The sequence below is a fragment of the Tinamus guttatus genome, unplaced genomic scaffold, assembly GCF_059628265.1.
Source record: "Tinamus guttatus ecotype Peru unplaced genomic scaffold, ASM5962826v1 Tinamus_guttatus_pri_ptg000209l, whole genome shotgun sequence".
Classification (NCBI taxonomy): domain Eukaryota; kingdom Metazoa; phylum Chordata; class Aves; order Tinamiformes; family Tinamidae; genus Tinamus; species Tinamus guttatus.
This window is the reverse complement of record NW_028288743.1, coordinates 1,376,859-1,393,086: the sequence shown is the minus strand read 5'-3', so window position 1 is coordinate 1,393,086 and position 16,228 is coordinate 1,376,859. Positions and strand designations below refer to the sequence as shown.

Below are 16,228 nucleotides of genomic sequence, written 5' to 3'. Positions count from 1 at the left end.
CCTCAACAGCTGACCCCTGTGAGACATCAGCTAAGTTCCACAAAAAGGTGAGTGTCCACTTACCACCTCTAGTAACGGGGATGGAGACTTGAGTTTTGTATGTGACAAGCACTTCAGAGAGCAGTGTTTGCAATACACATTCTACTTATTTCAAAATGCCACATGTGACAGGATACTTCCTTATTTGAAGTCCAGAACTTTATCTATCAACCCTCTGACACAGAGGAGACCTGCTGCTATCCTCACTCAGAAGGATTTTATGCATCGCAAATCTTGTAATCCGATAAAGGAATGAAAGGAAAGTTCCACTGGCCATGACGCCTTCCAGATTCTCAGTTTTCCTATCCCTTGTGCACTGTACTTTGCAGTCACTGGGTAAGTCTCCTGCTTTTGGTTTTGTGTTAAACTAGATATGAAAATGCTTTGCATTGGGCAGTTTTAATGTACAGATTGCCTATTCTGTATATGTTTCAAATTTCAATATAGGATATAGAGAGTATGTTAGGTATTATTCTGGCAGTTATGGATGTACAGAGTAAAAGAGAAGAGATATAAGCTTTTTAGGGAAAAAATAGGTAAGAAGAAGTGATCTTCACATTTAAATTTCTTTCTTTCTTTCTTTGGAGATACTGAATTAGATTATTGATGGCACTGTATTGGAGGGTGATGGGAGAGGAGGAAACATGGAGCTCTCTCTGTTTACCCTCCCAGTACACCGGAGGTGCAGTTATCTGTTGCAAGATTTTAAAGCTCTTTGTTTTCATTTTATCTGTACAAGCTTCCCTTTCTCCTGCAAGATGTAAGGTATGAGAAGAAACAATTGGCTCCTCCCTTCCAGTCTGACCCAAATAGAAGAACTGCTAAGGACAGATGCCACTTGTTGCGTATAGCTGCAGAAAGAGGAATGGCAAAGCAATATATATCTCAATGAACCAGTGTCCAATCTGAAATTTCAGGTTAAAATTACCATTCTGCAATGCAATGCTAATTGCAAAAGATGAAGCATTGCTACCTTGAAGAATGAGTTAAGTGCAAATCTGCAAGGTGGCCTCATTTCAACAAGTGCAAAAATATGTAACTGAACCAAACTGTCTGGTGATATCTATCACAACCTAATCCCTATTCTCTCTAGTCAGCTATCCCTTTCAGCCATTGTTTTTCCTTAGATAGTAAATGAAAAAATAGAATGATAGCATGAATCTATTGAACCACAAAGACTACTACAATGCAGTGAGCAGGAGCTCTTGTGGGCTCTCTGTTATCAAGAACTGTGATTTATCAGCCCTTTATAATCACAGGTGAGGATTAGACTCTCCTAAAAGGTGTATGTATCCTTTAATGTTTAGATCATATATGTGAACTCTAAAAATGTCACTTAAAATCCAAATCTTACTAATACAACATTTTATTTAAAATCTCTAGCTACACAAGGGAAAATGATAAAATTGACTTTAAAAAGATGCTGTAACCTCTCAATTTCAGATAGCTAGATAGATTCAGAAATAAACAGAGAGATTTATTATTATAAAGTTAGATTTTTCATGACAAGATCATTTTCATATGTCTTCCTAATTCTTTCTTCTCCTTAGATACTTTTACATTACAAGGAAATGTCAAAGGTCTACCTTGTGTATTCCCTTTCAAATTTAATGCTGGCAGGTCCGATGATAGCTTTCTGTGGGTGTGCAACAACTGCAGACTTTCATGCTAATATGTTGTATGGATTTTGCCCATCAAAAAATGAGTCCTCGTTTTATTTATCAACTTGTCATGAAATTCTGTTGATAAAACCATCTGTTGAACTATTATCAGATCCATTATAAGGTTCCAGCTACCCACTCTCTTGATATACCTTGTCAGAGTAACCCAGATGAAAATGACACCTCACAATACCACGCACTTAATGCTGTGCATGGTTCGAGATTTTGAATTACGCATACTTGATTTGCACACATTCACATAAAAATATGACATGCTTGTTTTGTTTTCATGCAATGTCAATCACCTAATAGCAGTGTTGAATTTTACTTCCCTTTCCAGATGACACAAAAAGATTTTGGACAAAAGATGCATCAACTGGTGTTCACTATCAGATAAACTTAGAATCAACTCTAACTTGGCACCAAGCAAGGAATAGCTGTCAGCAGCAAAATGCAGAACTACTAAGCATCACAGAGAGAGAAGAGCAAACATATATTGGAGGTAAATGACAGAGCAGTAACTCTTTTTTTTTTTTTAAATGTGAAGGATTGGTCCAGGACATGTTCAGGGAGGAAAATGACCTTATCCCACCCATGTGCTGCATGTGGGATCTACGACATCTTTGACAGCTCATTTTTTGGGCTTCGCCCAGCCTGGGCAAAGGGATCCTCCTCTCACCTTCCCTCCTGAGGGCTCACATTCAATGTGCTCTGTTCCTCAAATTTTCTTCTGTGTTTCAAGACTCTTTCTAGGAGAAAGGATGGTTAGCTTTGTACCAAATATGGGTATGGTGCATGCATAAGGTCCAAACAGCTCTAACAGATTTCAGGATGCAAGAATAATGATACCACTTTGGGTATAAATGGCAAGAAGGAAGCTTTGGAAACACTAACATAGAAAAAAGTCAGAAAGCAGCACACTGCTGCTTGTAAGAAGAAGAGTTTTGAAGAGTTTACTCAAAAACTCTATTACAGCAACATTTTAGCACAGTTCTGTAATGAAAATAGTGGATGTTTTTTATAACTCATTTTAATGAAATTGGACTTGCTGGCAAAGTGAGAGAAGTAAACTGTCATTCAGTCAGTGAAATAAAATGTTGATTTGCTCTTTCCATCACTCAGAAGAGATCTCTGCCACCTTTATATTTATTCATTTACATGTTTTATGTGTTCAGTTTGTGCATTTCAATAATGTGGAAAGGCTGGACTGGTATACACTAAGAAATGTAAATTCCTTATTTCTGATATTCTTCATTGTGTCTTGGTAATAGTGAGGACAATAAGCTGCCACTGACTTTCTTTTCTAATTTAGAGCTAATCAAAAAATACAATTTTGCTTTCTGGATTGGATTGAATGGTTTGAATTTCAACAGTGGATGGCAGTGGGCTGGGGGCCATCCTTTCAGGTATTTAAACTGGGCTCCAGGTAAGAGCTAAACCTATTTTATAATCTCTGACTGGATTCTGACCAGACACTAACTGATAAAATCTACCTTAGTACTTTTAGGTCTAGTATTTTTAGCTTAGTGGATCCATGTTGATTTGTAATAGCTGAAGATCTAGCCCTTTATTTTTAAAGGTGCACTTTTCAAACTGCTGAGTTTACTGTGGATATCAGTTGCAGCAGGTTCATTTTTTTTTCTCATATAAGCAAAGAGCTTGTTTATAAAAGGAGAGTATTATTTGGAGTGAAATATTACCCTAGAGATCAGAGAGCAAAATTTTTCCATAACATATTATTCACAAGTACAAATGTAAATCAAATCTTTAAAGTAGCAAAATATTTAGAAAATAATGGCACTACATCTTCTGGAAAAATTCTAAATATTATTATGAGCTTGCAAAGCAGCTCATAATTCCTGGGCAGCACATGCAGAATTCCCCTGGCCACCTCAAGGCAGGGAGGCAGGGCCAGGTCTGCGGCAACTGCACAGCAAGCAGGAAGCCCAGACCCAAGGCTGGTGGCAGTGGGTGGCATGGGGATTCGCTGGTGCCAGGAAAGTGGGGTTTCTGCTGTTGAATTGTTAGTTTTTCAATTACATGTTTTCTTTGTGTTACCAGCATTCCCAGCTGCCCTCAGTTTTGCAAGAATTGCAAGCGGTAAAAGAATAAGTCTGCTCCGAGTTTTCAAAAATCTGGTATCAGGCAATTTCCTCTGCTGCTTGAACAGTTCCCCCCACCCCCCCCCCCAAAAAAAAAAAGTTTTATAGGAAAGTATGTTTGGGAAACCACTGATACAGCTAGATGGGTGCAACTGCTTAAAATGGAATATTTTTATATTTAATAACCTTTTGACAACTTTTTTGAAGGAAAAACATCTATCTTCAGCTGTTAGTGTGTGCCAGGATATTAGGAAAAGAATTAAGAAGTTCCTTATACTATCGTAGAACAAAAGCAATGTACAGTTGCCCATTCACCCAGCTTAAATTTTCCCTCCGACTCAAAGCCAGAGACTGAAAGCAGCATCTTACAAGCTACAGCAGCAGCAGTCCTATGGAGGAAGGCATTCTTCATCACGAGAATTAAAAAAAATCGCAATAAGCTGATCTTCCCACTGATAATGCGAGCTTTTGGTAATTGTTTTTATTTATTTTTGCTGTGCTTATATAGAGATCCTATTTTCTCTCTTTCTCAAAGGAAGTCCTTTCTCAGCCCCTGGGAAAATCTGTGGAGTGATGAGTCCCAGAAAGAATGCTAAATGGGAAAACCAAGCATGCAATCAGAGACTCAGATACATCTGTGAAAAGAGAAACTCCAGTTCAAAGGCTGACATACCCATGGGTAGGTTAATCAAGTAAAGTCTGTCTAACTTTAGAAAGAACAATTTATAAAGAACTACAAAGGATGCAGACAGTGCAACATCAGTTCTCACAAAGATGCTAAACACAAACAATCTGCAAATACTGTAGGAATTTTATGCTTCTCATTTGCTCCAAATGACCATTTACAGTTACAGTTACTACAGTTACTAATATGTACACAGCACATATGAGCAGAGCAGGAGGAGCAGCAGCATTCACACCAGCTATGCCATGCAGGCCACAAATGACACAGCCATAGGTTGTGAACAGAAGGGATCTGCTAGTGCCTGTCATCTGGGAATTTCCTCTTTATAAAATTGCCCTGAAACAATTGTATTTTCATTTTAGAGAAATTGAGACCTGTTAAATGCACTGATGGTTGGCAGCCATATGCAGGCCACTGTTATACGATTCAAAGAGAACCCAAAGTATGGAAAGATGCTCTGACTTCATGTAAGAGACAAGATGGAGATCTGGCAAGTGTCCAGAGTGTTGCTGAATTAAGCTTTCTAGTGTCACAGCTTGGTTACAGTGAGTATATATGAACGTCGGCTTTTTGTTTGCCCCATCCGTAGCCTAAAAGCTGGGTTTAGTATTAGCTGTTAAGGTTTCCTATGAAATGTCAGAAGCCCAAGGCAGGATCTAATTTATGGTGCTCTTTTAGGTTGTTGCATATACATGTAAGTGTATTTATATTTATCAAGATATAATCTATGATGCACTGAAATTTTAAAAGTGTTAAAAGAAAGAAACCCACATTTTTTTTTCCTAACAGAAGCATATAAAGATCTTTAATAATTTCATCTTTTCTGTCTTTATGTTATGTTCAGTATCCTCAGAACAGTGCTCCAAACCAACAGGACTTTTTTGTACCCTATGCTCAACTTTTAGCCTCTGCAGCATTCCCACTGAAAACAGTGGAAATTGAGCTGAGTGCTTCGAAGGATCAGGCTAGGTAAAGAAAAGAGCATTGCACAGAGGAAATCTCACTAACTTTTAGTTCGCCAGGTGAGGGGTTGCACTGGCGAACATCTGAATGGCTTGGCTCACCTGACAGGAGAGAGACATGTAGCCATGGACTATACTAACCTTGCTATTAAGGGTTATTTAATTGTTCTAAGCCACAGATGCTCAAACACTTTGCAAAAATTTTCCGTGAGCCCTGAAGAGGCACATATTTATTAAATTCAAGATTCTGGAAGGAATCTGTGACCTTTAAAATGGGGATCAGGGCAACTTTTACTGCAGATCCTAGAAGGAACAGATATTTTTGCTAAAGCACAAAACCTTATCCATCCTGACATCCAAACTTTTGTCCTGCCCCTGTTTACTGAAGATGGGATAATGCTCACCGCAATGCACTGCATTGTACCTTGCATATTTCTTTTTATACTTCAGAGCCAACAGAAGAACTATGGCTTGGTCTGAACGATCTCAAGGTTCACTTCTATTTTGAGTGGAGTGATGGGACTCCTGTGACGTTCACCACATGGCAACGTGGACATCCCACCTACCCAAGTGGTCTAGAAAACTGTGTTGTCATGAAGGGACAGGTATAAGCATTTTAGAGCAAGCCAAAGTAATACTGGCATCAGATTGAAGTTACTTTCCATTACAAACTTGTCTAGGAGCCATTTTATATCTCAGCTTAATATATTTCTCATAAATGGAGATCAATCAGATGAGACTTTCAGAGGAGAGAAGATGTCAGAAATAGGGAAGTAGCATTTCCCATTAGCTTTAGTCTAATTAATTGATTTAGTCTAATTTAGCTTTCATCTAATTAATTTAGTTGAAGCAATGATTGATTCACAACTTCTGTTGTCTTGCAGTATATAGACTTTTCGGTTTAGACACATTTATGCACAGAGTCATGAATTTGAAAAGAAATGCAGAACTATTATGTCATAGAATAATATTGGTATTTTACAGTACTAGGCTTCAGTAGAACTGACCTTAAATCAGATTTTCTGGAAAAAACAAAGCCTCTATTTCAATTGCACTTTTTACACACTTCCTTTCTTAAAAAAAAATTTCACAGTAACTTATCCGTGATTGATGAAATAGCCACGTTTACTGTGATACACTCAGACCTGCATTATCTCTGTTTCATTGAACTCTGCCCTAGGAGTAGTGAAATAATACTGTAGTAAATGTGGTTCCATTAGTTCCAGATGAGATATATCTTTATAGATCCTCTCATGAAATAGATAGTTATAGTAGCAGTCATAACTCTCTGAGGCATTAAGACGTCATTTATTTCACTCTTTCATCTCAAAATAGCATCCAATGTATCTTAAATAATTCCCGACAGATGTGTCTGTTTTTTTATACCTCCAGCAATGATCCTACATCCTTCCCAGGTTAGCATATTTCAGTGTGCTTATAGTGAAGGCAGAAGAAAATACAAGTTTTCTTAGGTTTATGCATGTCCCTCTTTTTCCATTCCTTTCGTCTGTGTACAACTCTAGGATGGGTATTGGGCCACTGATATTTGTGATAAGAAACTTGGCTACATCTGTAAAAAGGAATCTTCATCCCAATCCTCTGAGGAAGAGAAGATCAAAGACCCAGGCTGCCAAAGAGTAAATGCTCTCTCATAAATAATGTTGGGAAGAATTAAAGGGTTTACTGTTTCTTGCTTTTTTAGAGAAATTGTGTTGGTCCGTATCTTCTAGAGAATCTACTCCTGGGAAAACTCTTTATTTTCCTATTACCACATAACTAATATATTTAGCATAATTTTTATTTTTGTTCTGAAAATACTTAAGGAACACAGTCAAGATTCATTCACATGTATATGAATGCCTCCTTTTCCTCCCTTCCCACGAGACTCACCCTGTACAAAATCACAAATTTCTTTTCATAAACAATTTACTGTTTTCTCTGTTTAGGCTCTTAGCCAAACAGTACATACAGAATTACCCAAAGCCACTTTGTCTCTTGTCACTGTCTATATGCTGATTTTTTTTACTAAAAACTATAGCGACTATTGCAGCAGCTATAAAAGAAAATGTTTTCAAAACAGAAAGAACCATTTTTTTGTACCATGTTTCTCCCAATAGACTACTCAGTAGGCCCTTCATTGCTATCAGTTAACTGGTTTACGGCAACAAATTTAACAACAGATATAAATATATGAGAGTATACAAAAGAGCAGAGCTAATTTCTATACTGTAGCCTCTTTCAATTTCACATTAAGAACCTTATGTTTTCTACAGGGTTGGAGAAGACACGGTTTTCACTGCTATTTGGTGGGCTCTGCATTTTTAACATTCTCAGATGCAAATAAGACGTGTGAACAGAACAAAGCATATCTCACTACAGTGGAAAACAGGTAGGAAAAGTATCTTTTTTTTCTACTTCCAAATCTGTGCACCAATCTGGTGCAAAATCTTGCAAAACCTTTTCATTTTTTTAACTCTTGTGAAAGTGTTTTACTACGGCTTTTCAACAGTGTTCAGCACAATAAGCCAAGTAAAATGATTCATGCAAGGAAATAAGATTAAAGGATTTAAATGACTTAAGGTTATTTACTCAATCTACTATAACAGTTTCCATTTTTTTCAGGTAAGCCTGATTTAGATCAAAGAAGGACACTCTCTCATCCTTCAGTTCCTAATTATAGCAGCTTCTGTTTTATTCTTTTTTTTCTGTTATTGGTTTTGGAAAGTGGTTAGTTCTGCATACTGATTGCTGTTAGGCCTAGGTTCACTATGGTAGGAAAGATTTAATAAAATATTTTCCTAAGCCACCTTCTAAAAGCAGATGCTGAACAAGTGTAGGAATTCTTCTCTGTGACTTGCCTCATCACAGCAGGAGCTGCATCATCTCTAGCTTGCTTGTATTTCAGTCTATCTCCATGGCCTATGAAGAGTACAGATGCTTTCACAGTCAAGAAGCGACAAACCTGTTAGTAGTTTGGTCCTGACAGCTGGTGGGTTTGAGGCAGAATAAAATCTTGCAAGGACCAACAGTATTAGACTACCAACAAAAGACTGTGTGAGTTGAGCTTCGACCAGTGGTATGTCACAGAACAGGGACGAAAAGAAGGAAGATGCCTTCAGCTGAAGGGAGAAAATTGTCCTTTGCCAAATTCTTCTGACCTCATTTAAAAATTTGCTGAGGTTTTTCTTGAACTTCATTCAGGAAGCATTTCTTTGGAGTCATTCTGGCATGGTAGGGATGCCTCCACTTACACCTGTCAGATTAACGTTGCAGGGTAACGTTTTGGTTTTGAATGTTATTTGGCTTTTCAGAAATGAGCAAGCCTTTCTAATTAGTCTGACTGGGCTGAGGCACGAAAAATATTTCTGGATTGGTCTCTCGAACTTCGAAGAGCGTGGGACTTTCAGGTGGACCAGTGGCAAAACTCCTCTCTTCACACACTGGAATACAGACATGGCAGGTATGTGGCACATGGGGCTATTGCCTGTGATGGGAGCCTGCTGAAATCTGAGGGCTTCTTTGCATCCTCTGGTATCCTAGAAATGAATAAGGCAATACTATGCAGCGTCTAACAACAGCTGTAGTCTCCTTTTTTTTTTTCCCCACTTTTCAATGCTGGTTAATAATAGTTCATCAGATTGGGAAACAACTATGAACAGAATACTTGACCCACAATGGGGTCAACGGTATTTGTAAAAAGTGCAGAAAACTTCCAGCTGTTCTGCCTTCCACCAAAACAGAAGGGTCTGACTGAAAACTCTTGCCTTGACAATAACTAGTTAGGTCTTTATACTGGCTTCTTAGATGTGATATTAGCTTCCCTGAAACTGAATCACCTAAATGTTGATAACTGTAAAGTAGTTGTCAGGATATCTGCTGCATATGTATATAAAATCAAGTGCTCTTTGCTTCGTGATCTCTCCAGGTGGCAAGGTAAGGAAGATTTATATTCTAATTCTGTGACTCCCCATTTCTGGCAAGGAGAGTGTCTGAGAGAGCGTCTGTGTCTGAGACATGCACTGGCCCACATCTGGGCTGTGGTGATGGTATTAAAAATAATTATACCTTCAGGCTAGTTTTTAGTCTGCAGGACCCACATCTCCCATTCCATAATTGCAACTGAAACTGAATGGAAGCAAAGGTCTGATCTCTTAGGGCGCAAATTGCTTCTGGTTTTACTCATTTTTTTTTCTGTATCACAAAGGAAAGGAGCGAGGCTGCGTTGCCATGAGAACTGGCATTGCTGCGGGGTTATGGGATGTTGTCAGCTGCGAGGAGAGAGCAAATTTTCTTTGCAAACAGCTGACTGGGGAAGCTCCATCACGGGCGCCCACTGCCACATGCGCTGCTGGCTGGGACCCCGCGCCCCGGATGGGCATGTGCCTCAAGGTGAGCTTGCACCAGGAAACCTTGGACAACTGCCATGTCCTGGCCACACCATATCCCCCTCCCGGGCTCTGCGTTATTGCTTGGGAATCATCTCTGCCATGGTACTTAAGTACAAAAAAGTCAGGGGAAATTCTCACCTGATTTCTTTACTTAAGAAGTTTGGGACTTCAGAAGAACAGGCTATTGCATCTCAAGAGTTGGCAGGGTCATTGTATAGGACAAAGTTTCTTAAAAGAAAACTAATGAGAACCTGGCCCCATGTCAACCTTTCCTTACAAAGAACATCAAGTTTTTGGTGATACTTTCAGATTCCATTCTACTATAGCAAGTAGACAAAAATCAAGCACATTTTCTTGATTGAACTAAAAAAGGCTAAAAATGCCTCATTTTTTTTTCTTTTTGAAAGTATATAACAAACATCGCTATTCCAGATCTTTATGTAAGTATCCCCTCGTTTTGTCTCCTGAGACACTGCCTGTTGGATTGGCTGAGATGTTTTAGGCCAGTGTTTATAAAGATCTTGACAGTTTCCTCACATGTCACAGGACTATTTTTTATTACTAACTTTATTTGTTCTGCCATTTGCCAAATTGTGATTTCTGAGCTTGCACCACCGGACAAAAAACTCCTCAGCCAGGGTCTCTCCCTTGCAGAATGACTTTCCCTGTTCACAGTATTTTTTCTATTATGATATATTGATTTCCCCCACCATCTATTTCTGAAAAATCTGTTTTCTATCGCATGATACTTGACTATTTTATTTTCCTTTAAGCCTTTCAGTGTTCAAACTTCTGGCTAATTATGAACTGCTTTTTCTTCTCTGTATACTGTGATATCAGCTGGTCTCCCCAGACTCCCATGCTATTATTTTTTATTATCTTCCCTTAATATTTTGTAAGAGAGGATGCTAAGAAAAAAATACATGTAGTCTACATTAGTAATGCTTAAATGCTGGGGCTTGTAAAGTGTTAAGTTGCCTCAATATAAAATGTGTGCTACTGTGACACTTTTAAATTAAATATGCAATTATATATTATTATATATTATACTTTACATGTTATATGTAATAATTTGTTATTAAAACTTTTCTTGTTAGTTTTTTGTTAGGATGGGAAATGAAAAGAAGACTTGGTATGAAGCAGAAGAGTTCTGTAGAGAAATAGGAGGAAATCTGGTTACAATCAAAACAAGAGAAGATCAAATTCTAATATGGCAATTAGCATCGTGAGTACTTGCACAACTGTTCTTTATGTTAATATGATGTTAAATAAAAATTTCTTCAGTATATCTGTGGACCTATGGCTGAACCAAACCTGTGGAACAAATGACTGAATAAAAAACTCCCTTTTAAGTGATAACTGATTTTCTTTTAAAATATCAAACCAAAATGCTGAATTTTTCAAAAAAAAATCATCTTGAATATTTCTATGCATTTTTTGAAGTTTTTAATTTTTTGTCACACTGTTTTATCATAGCTTTTCTCCAGATTTATCAACTTTATAAATGTTTGTCCCTCTTCCAAAAAAGCAACACTGAAAATGTTCGAATCTGTGTCTTTTGAAAAACTGTTATACTCCAGTATAAAAATGTTGAATATGTTTTCCATGCAATTCATATTTTGATAGATGCTTTCAAAAACCCTTCAGTTGTAGTATAATGTAAATCAAAGTACAATAACTTAATGTGCAGATTTTCTAAATATTGACTACAGACACCCAAAATCTAGCCTGAATTCATTTTCATTTATTTATGCTAGCATTTTAGATGCTATATTCTACCCACAGTGTAGAAATTATAGGACTTCTCTTTACAGATTAAGCCACTACGTTTTGGTTGTGTTTTTTAAGATAATATCCCAAAGTGCCAGTGGCCGCTGTCTCATATGTTCTTCCATCTTCAGCGTGCCTGTCACCTCCTCCTTGATACAGTATGAAGACACGTCAGTGGCATGTGATATACAGATATCTCACAAAAGTTGTACTTCAGAGTATGGCGAATCCAGGAGTAATATCAGAGAGATTTAAAACTGTGATATAGAAAAGTCTTTGTCAGCTCTCCCTTCTTTAACATATTAATTATTACTGTGAAAAGCTGAATAAGCTTTGCAGTGAGTGAAATAGGACTATATTTTATCTGGTCCATAGATAGGAGGAGACAAATAATGAGAACTATTCAATATAACAAGTCTTGTTCTGGCTACAGACCACAGGAGAAACCCCTTGACAAAGGGTGGAAGCAGTGATCCTGGCTGTGGACCAACAGTAGACTACTGGAGTGGAGGACCAGCTCCAAATTAAGACGAGAAAGAAAGCAGCATGTTTGCACGCTTTCCAGCATGCAGGGTTTCTTTCCACACTTATGTATCTATATTATATGTTTTATTTTAGGGCTAAAGGACTGAATACTCAGGCTTTCTGGATAGGTTTGTTTCACTTAAATCCTGATGAAGGATATGCCTGGATTGATGGTTCTCCTGTGAGTTGTGAATTGGTTGGATGTTAATTGGCTTTCTGGCTTTTATAATACATACATTTTCATCTTTTTATGGCTTTTTTTGCAGTCTCTTCTAAACTTTTCTCAGGTCCATAGCAGCACTTTACTGAACAGCTGCAATGCTAAATAATGACACTGTCTTAACGCTCTAATGAAAGTACAAAATTGCCTCTGTCTCTGCTTCTATCTCATCCCTGAGACAATGCTATATCACATCTTCCACTCTCTGTGCCCTTATGTTCTTCATAGTGCTCCAGAATGGGGCACTGCTTTGCGTCGGTTAAGAGAAGTCAGGCTGCCAGCTCTGTAAGAGAGAACCACAACTTCTTCAGTCCATCAATTTGTCTTTCATCGGACACATTTGATCTTTTCTCTTACTGTGCGGATGATGGGAAAGGTGCACTGATTATGGAGGCTTCCAAAGCCCTCTCAAATGCCCTTGAACTCCTATTGTTCAAACAAATTAGATATTTGGGATGATTAGACCCTGAAAGTGTGTGATGAAGGCAATCAGCTCAAAGCATGTAATAAAAGAGATGTATTTCCAACACAGGCAACTTATGCGTATTGGGATGAAGATGAACCCAACAACTATCAAGGCACTGAACATTGTGTGATGTTTAATAAATCACCGCAAATGCGCTGGAATGACTTGAACTGCGAAAATTCACTTAATTGGATTTGTGAAGCAGAAAAAGGTACAATTACTTCTTCTTTGAATTTGAGTAATAAACACAAATTCATAAACAAGTTGCATGGATTTAAACAAATTGAAAAGAAGGATACTGAGAATTGTTCTTTGTTTTAAAACCAGAGCGATGGAAGGCATCACATAAAGCAAAAGCAACAGATAATCATATGTAGAGATGTAGGAGGTTAAATATATCTCTATTATGTTATCTCTGGTTTTATCTCATTCTACCATGTGATGAATAAATTTGCAAGGTGAAGCTATTTATGCCATTAGCACAAATCTCTCCGCCTTTATATTTTCCCTCCATTTCTGCCTGCTTTGGACTTACCCCGGAGAGCCAAAGAAGCCGGAGAAAAGAGGTCACTCTACAAAGGAGAAAAAAAGCGTTGGTTCCCGCTGGGAAACAAGTAACAGGAGCCAAGAGTCAATTAGTTGCTATAGGAACCAGCAAGGCCACAAAAGAGATCAAAAGCAGAGAAGCTGGTGCAGCCTTGGATGACTCCAGCTCTGCAGAACTAGCAGGGCCCTCGTGCCAGGTGCTCGAGCACCTCGGGCTGGGGCACTGGGGAGAGCTGAGCATCTGCAAGGGAGTCCCATCAGGTGCAAAAGGTGCCTGGCTACATGCCCTATTAGCGGGGAGAAGCAGGAGTTTGTGGCTAAGGAAATCAAGCAACAACTGATAATGAAGTAACATGTTTTGCTTACTTGGCCCCGCTTTTGTGTCCCTGCTTCCTGGTTGTAAATTGGATTTTTCTGTACATCTCTGTAGAGCAATAGCTAATGACGTATCTGAAAAGCTGCCAGAAATTAAAGCAAAGCTGGAGTCCCAAAGCAATCCTGATAGAGAATCAATTACTAAAACAACACTGAAACAATCCAATATTTGAGACTTTTGCTAACAAAAATGATGTAGTTCTCAGTCCTGAAGAGATGACCAAGAAAGAGTTCAGGAACTGTGAAACACAGAATCTGATTGGTTTATCTTGATCCTCAATGATCTTTCAGAAGTTAAAAAGAATTAATCTTGTTATTCTGAGTATGGATTAGAAGATGATTGCAAATAATCAGCTGTTAATGCTGTCATTTTTAGTATGTAACACCATTATCTGCCTGGAGGCCTGTGCATAAGTTTTCACATGCTGCTCCTAAAAGAAGGAGTTGTATTGGGTGCATTTTTCATAAAATTTCCACAATTCACCACTGCATTGTAAATTCTAGTAGGTGAATGGCAGCCAAGCTACACCAGGAGCCCATCAATGTTAGGTACTTCCTACTTATTGCACGGAGTAACATGTCCAAATCAGCCTTACCAGCAAGGCTACTGACAGTGCTAACCACTTGTAATCTCAGATTATCTGCCTGCCTTTTTTTTTTTTTAAGGATTAAAAAGAAAAACTTTTCAAGCTATCATTTTGTGACAGTTTTATTCATTTTGAAGACTTAAATTTTTTTGTTGAGATGACAGTAATATTCAATCAAAAGATTGTACTGGGCAAAAAGTGAGGAATATCATCATGAAGTCGGGATTAAAAAATAAAATCCAAACAAGATGAAGTATGTAAATTTATTGTGAAGGCATCTGGAAAATATTAATTATATTCTTCACTGACTATGTAAGGACAAAATATTGAAATGCTCCCCACAGAAAAAAATAAATTATTTTTCATTTGTTTGCTTATCTCTCAGACTGTTCCTATCATTTCTGTAATAATGCATTCCTCACCACCAAAGCACAGAAGAAATGGAGGAAGATAATATCAGAATCAATGGTCTTTGCAAAGAACAAAATAACAGAACGAAATTAGAGCTACTTTTGAGGGGCCATAGCTGGTTATGGAACTAGCAACAGGTTAATTTCCTCCTCCTGATCTACCTTGTGATATTATAACTAAGGTCTGATATCTGCTGTATCTCTATAGATTTCCTGGCTCTCTCCAGGACTCTTTTAGAAACAGTTTTCTAGCACAAGCTAACGCATCAGAATAGAAGGAATCAGTCTAGACACTGGAAATGATGGGTGATATTAATTAAATATCGCATTAAGCTTTCTTCATTTGTGAATAGTTTACCATTAGGGAGGTGAGCTTGAAAATCGTATGTATTGAACGGATTATTATGCTGACTAGCTCTAATCCTAAGCCTATAAAAGAAATTATTCGTTGCATGCTAAGTAAGAAAGAATCTGAAATACTTTTTGAAACTGACATAGGTTTCCATCTACAAAGTGTTTTACCACATATCCTGAATCATTTAGGCCAATGCTTTTGGAGATAGGCATGCAGGTTTTAAGGATGTATGTTTTTCAGTAGATAATTGTTTCTAAATCATAAATAATCTTTACTTTAGTCCTGTGATGTATTTTCCAAAATCGTAAAACTTCATTGGTTAATCCTTAGCTTCTTTTGCTGTTTTATAAAGCATTTACAACTGCACAAAGCATCTGCATTTCTGTATTTGGAATATTACTCATAGTGATATTTTGTGTTACAGGTATATTACTAAAACCTGAGCCGAACAACAGCTTTGGTAGGCTTTTTTTCATCTTTCAAAGGAAAATTTCCTGTATAGTTCTCAGATCTCGTGCATACTAGTATTGTGTGTCATGCATATATATGCTCCTTTGTTTCAGAATATGAAGTCACTGATGATGGATGGCTTATATACAGAGATAAGCAATACTATTTCAGCAGTGAAAATGCCCACATGGAAAAAGCCCGGGAAATCTGCAAGAAAAGCTTTGCAGATCTTGTTGTCATTGAGAATGAAAGTGAAAGAAAATTTCTTTGGAAATATGTAAGCGTCTAGTTGATTAATTATCCTCTGAGTCCAACACAATGAATTACTTTTGAACCAATGATTTTGTCTCTGTTTTGCATATTTTCAGTGCTCAATAAGGTAGATTATTGCACTGCTTTTTGTTTGTGCTTAAGATTTCTTTGCAGCATCTAGTACAAAGCAATGGTTTTCACCTTGTCTTCTCCGGTAATCCAAGGAGAATGGAACTTTTGACTACAGCCTTCCTGTTCGGTTGGCCCATGTGGTTGAGATCAGCAGCCATCGATGCTGATGTGACATTTTCCAAACTCTTAAGCAGAGCAGCTGATAAAATAAAGTCTAGCTATTTTGTTAGACTATAGTCCTGAGCTGTTGTTCTTCTTTATTAATATAAATAGTGATAGATTAATCTGGGGCTTGTAAAGAAA

The 16,228-nt window shown here is 37.7% G+C and overlaps 1 protein-coding gene across 1 annotated transcript in view; it reads left to right on the top strand.

The window, feature by feature from the left end:
• Window positions 1-300: 300 nt before the first annotated feature.
• Window positions 301-16,228, top strand: part of LOC104580266 (macrophage mannose receptor 1) — a 30,070-nt gene continuing 14,142 nt past the window's right edge. The window contains exons 1-15 of the mRNA XM_088524330.1: window positions 301-375; window positions 2,041-2,202; window positions 3,013-3,126; window positions 4,338-4,481; window positions 4,850-5,032; window positions 5,900-6,054; window positions 6,973-7,086; window positions 7,723-7,838; window positions 8,761-8,909; window positions 9,654-9,838; window positions 10,935-11,062; window positions 12,226-12,313; window positions 12,885-13,029; window positions 15,516-15,551; window positions 15,655-15,818. Coding sequence (XP_088380456.1) covers window positions 315-375; window positions 2,041-2,202; window positions 3,013-3,126; window positions 4,338-4,481; window positions 4,850-5,032; window positions 5,900-6,054; window positions 6,973-7,086; window positions 7,723-7,838; window positions 8,761-8,909; window positions 9,654-9,838; window positions 10,935-11,062; window positions 12,226-12,313; window positions 12,885-13,029; window positions 15,516-15,551; window positions 15,655-15,818 — 1,944 coding nt within the window. The 5' untranslated portion in view covers window positions 301-314. The remainder of the gene's footprint in view (window positions 376-2,040; window positions 2,203-3,012; window positions 3,127-4,337; window positions 4,482-4,849; window positions 5,033-5,899; window positions 6,055-6,972; window positions 7,087-7,722; window positions 7,839-8,760; window positions 8,910-9,653; window positions 9,839-10,934; window positions 11,063-12,225; window positions 12,314-12,884; window positions 13,030-15,515; window positions 15,552-15,654; window positions 15,819-16,228) is intronic.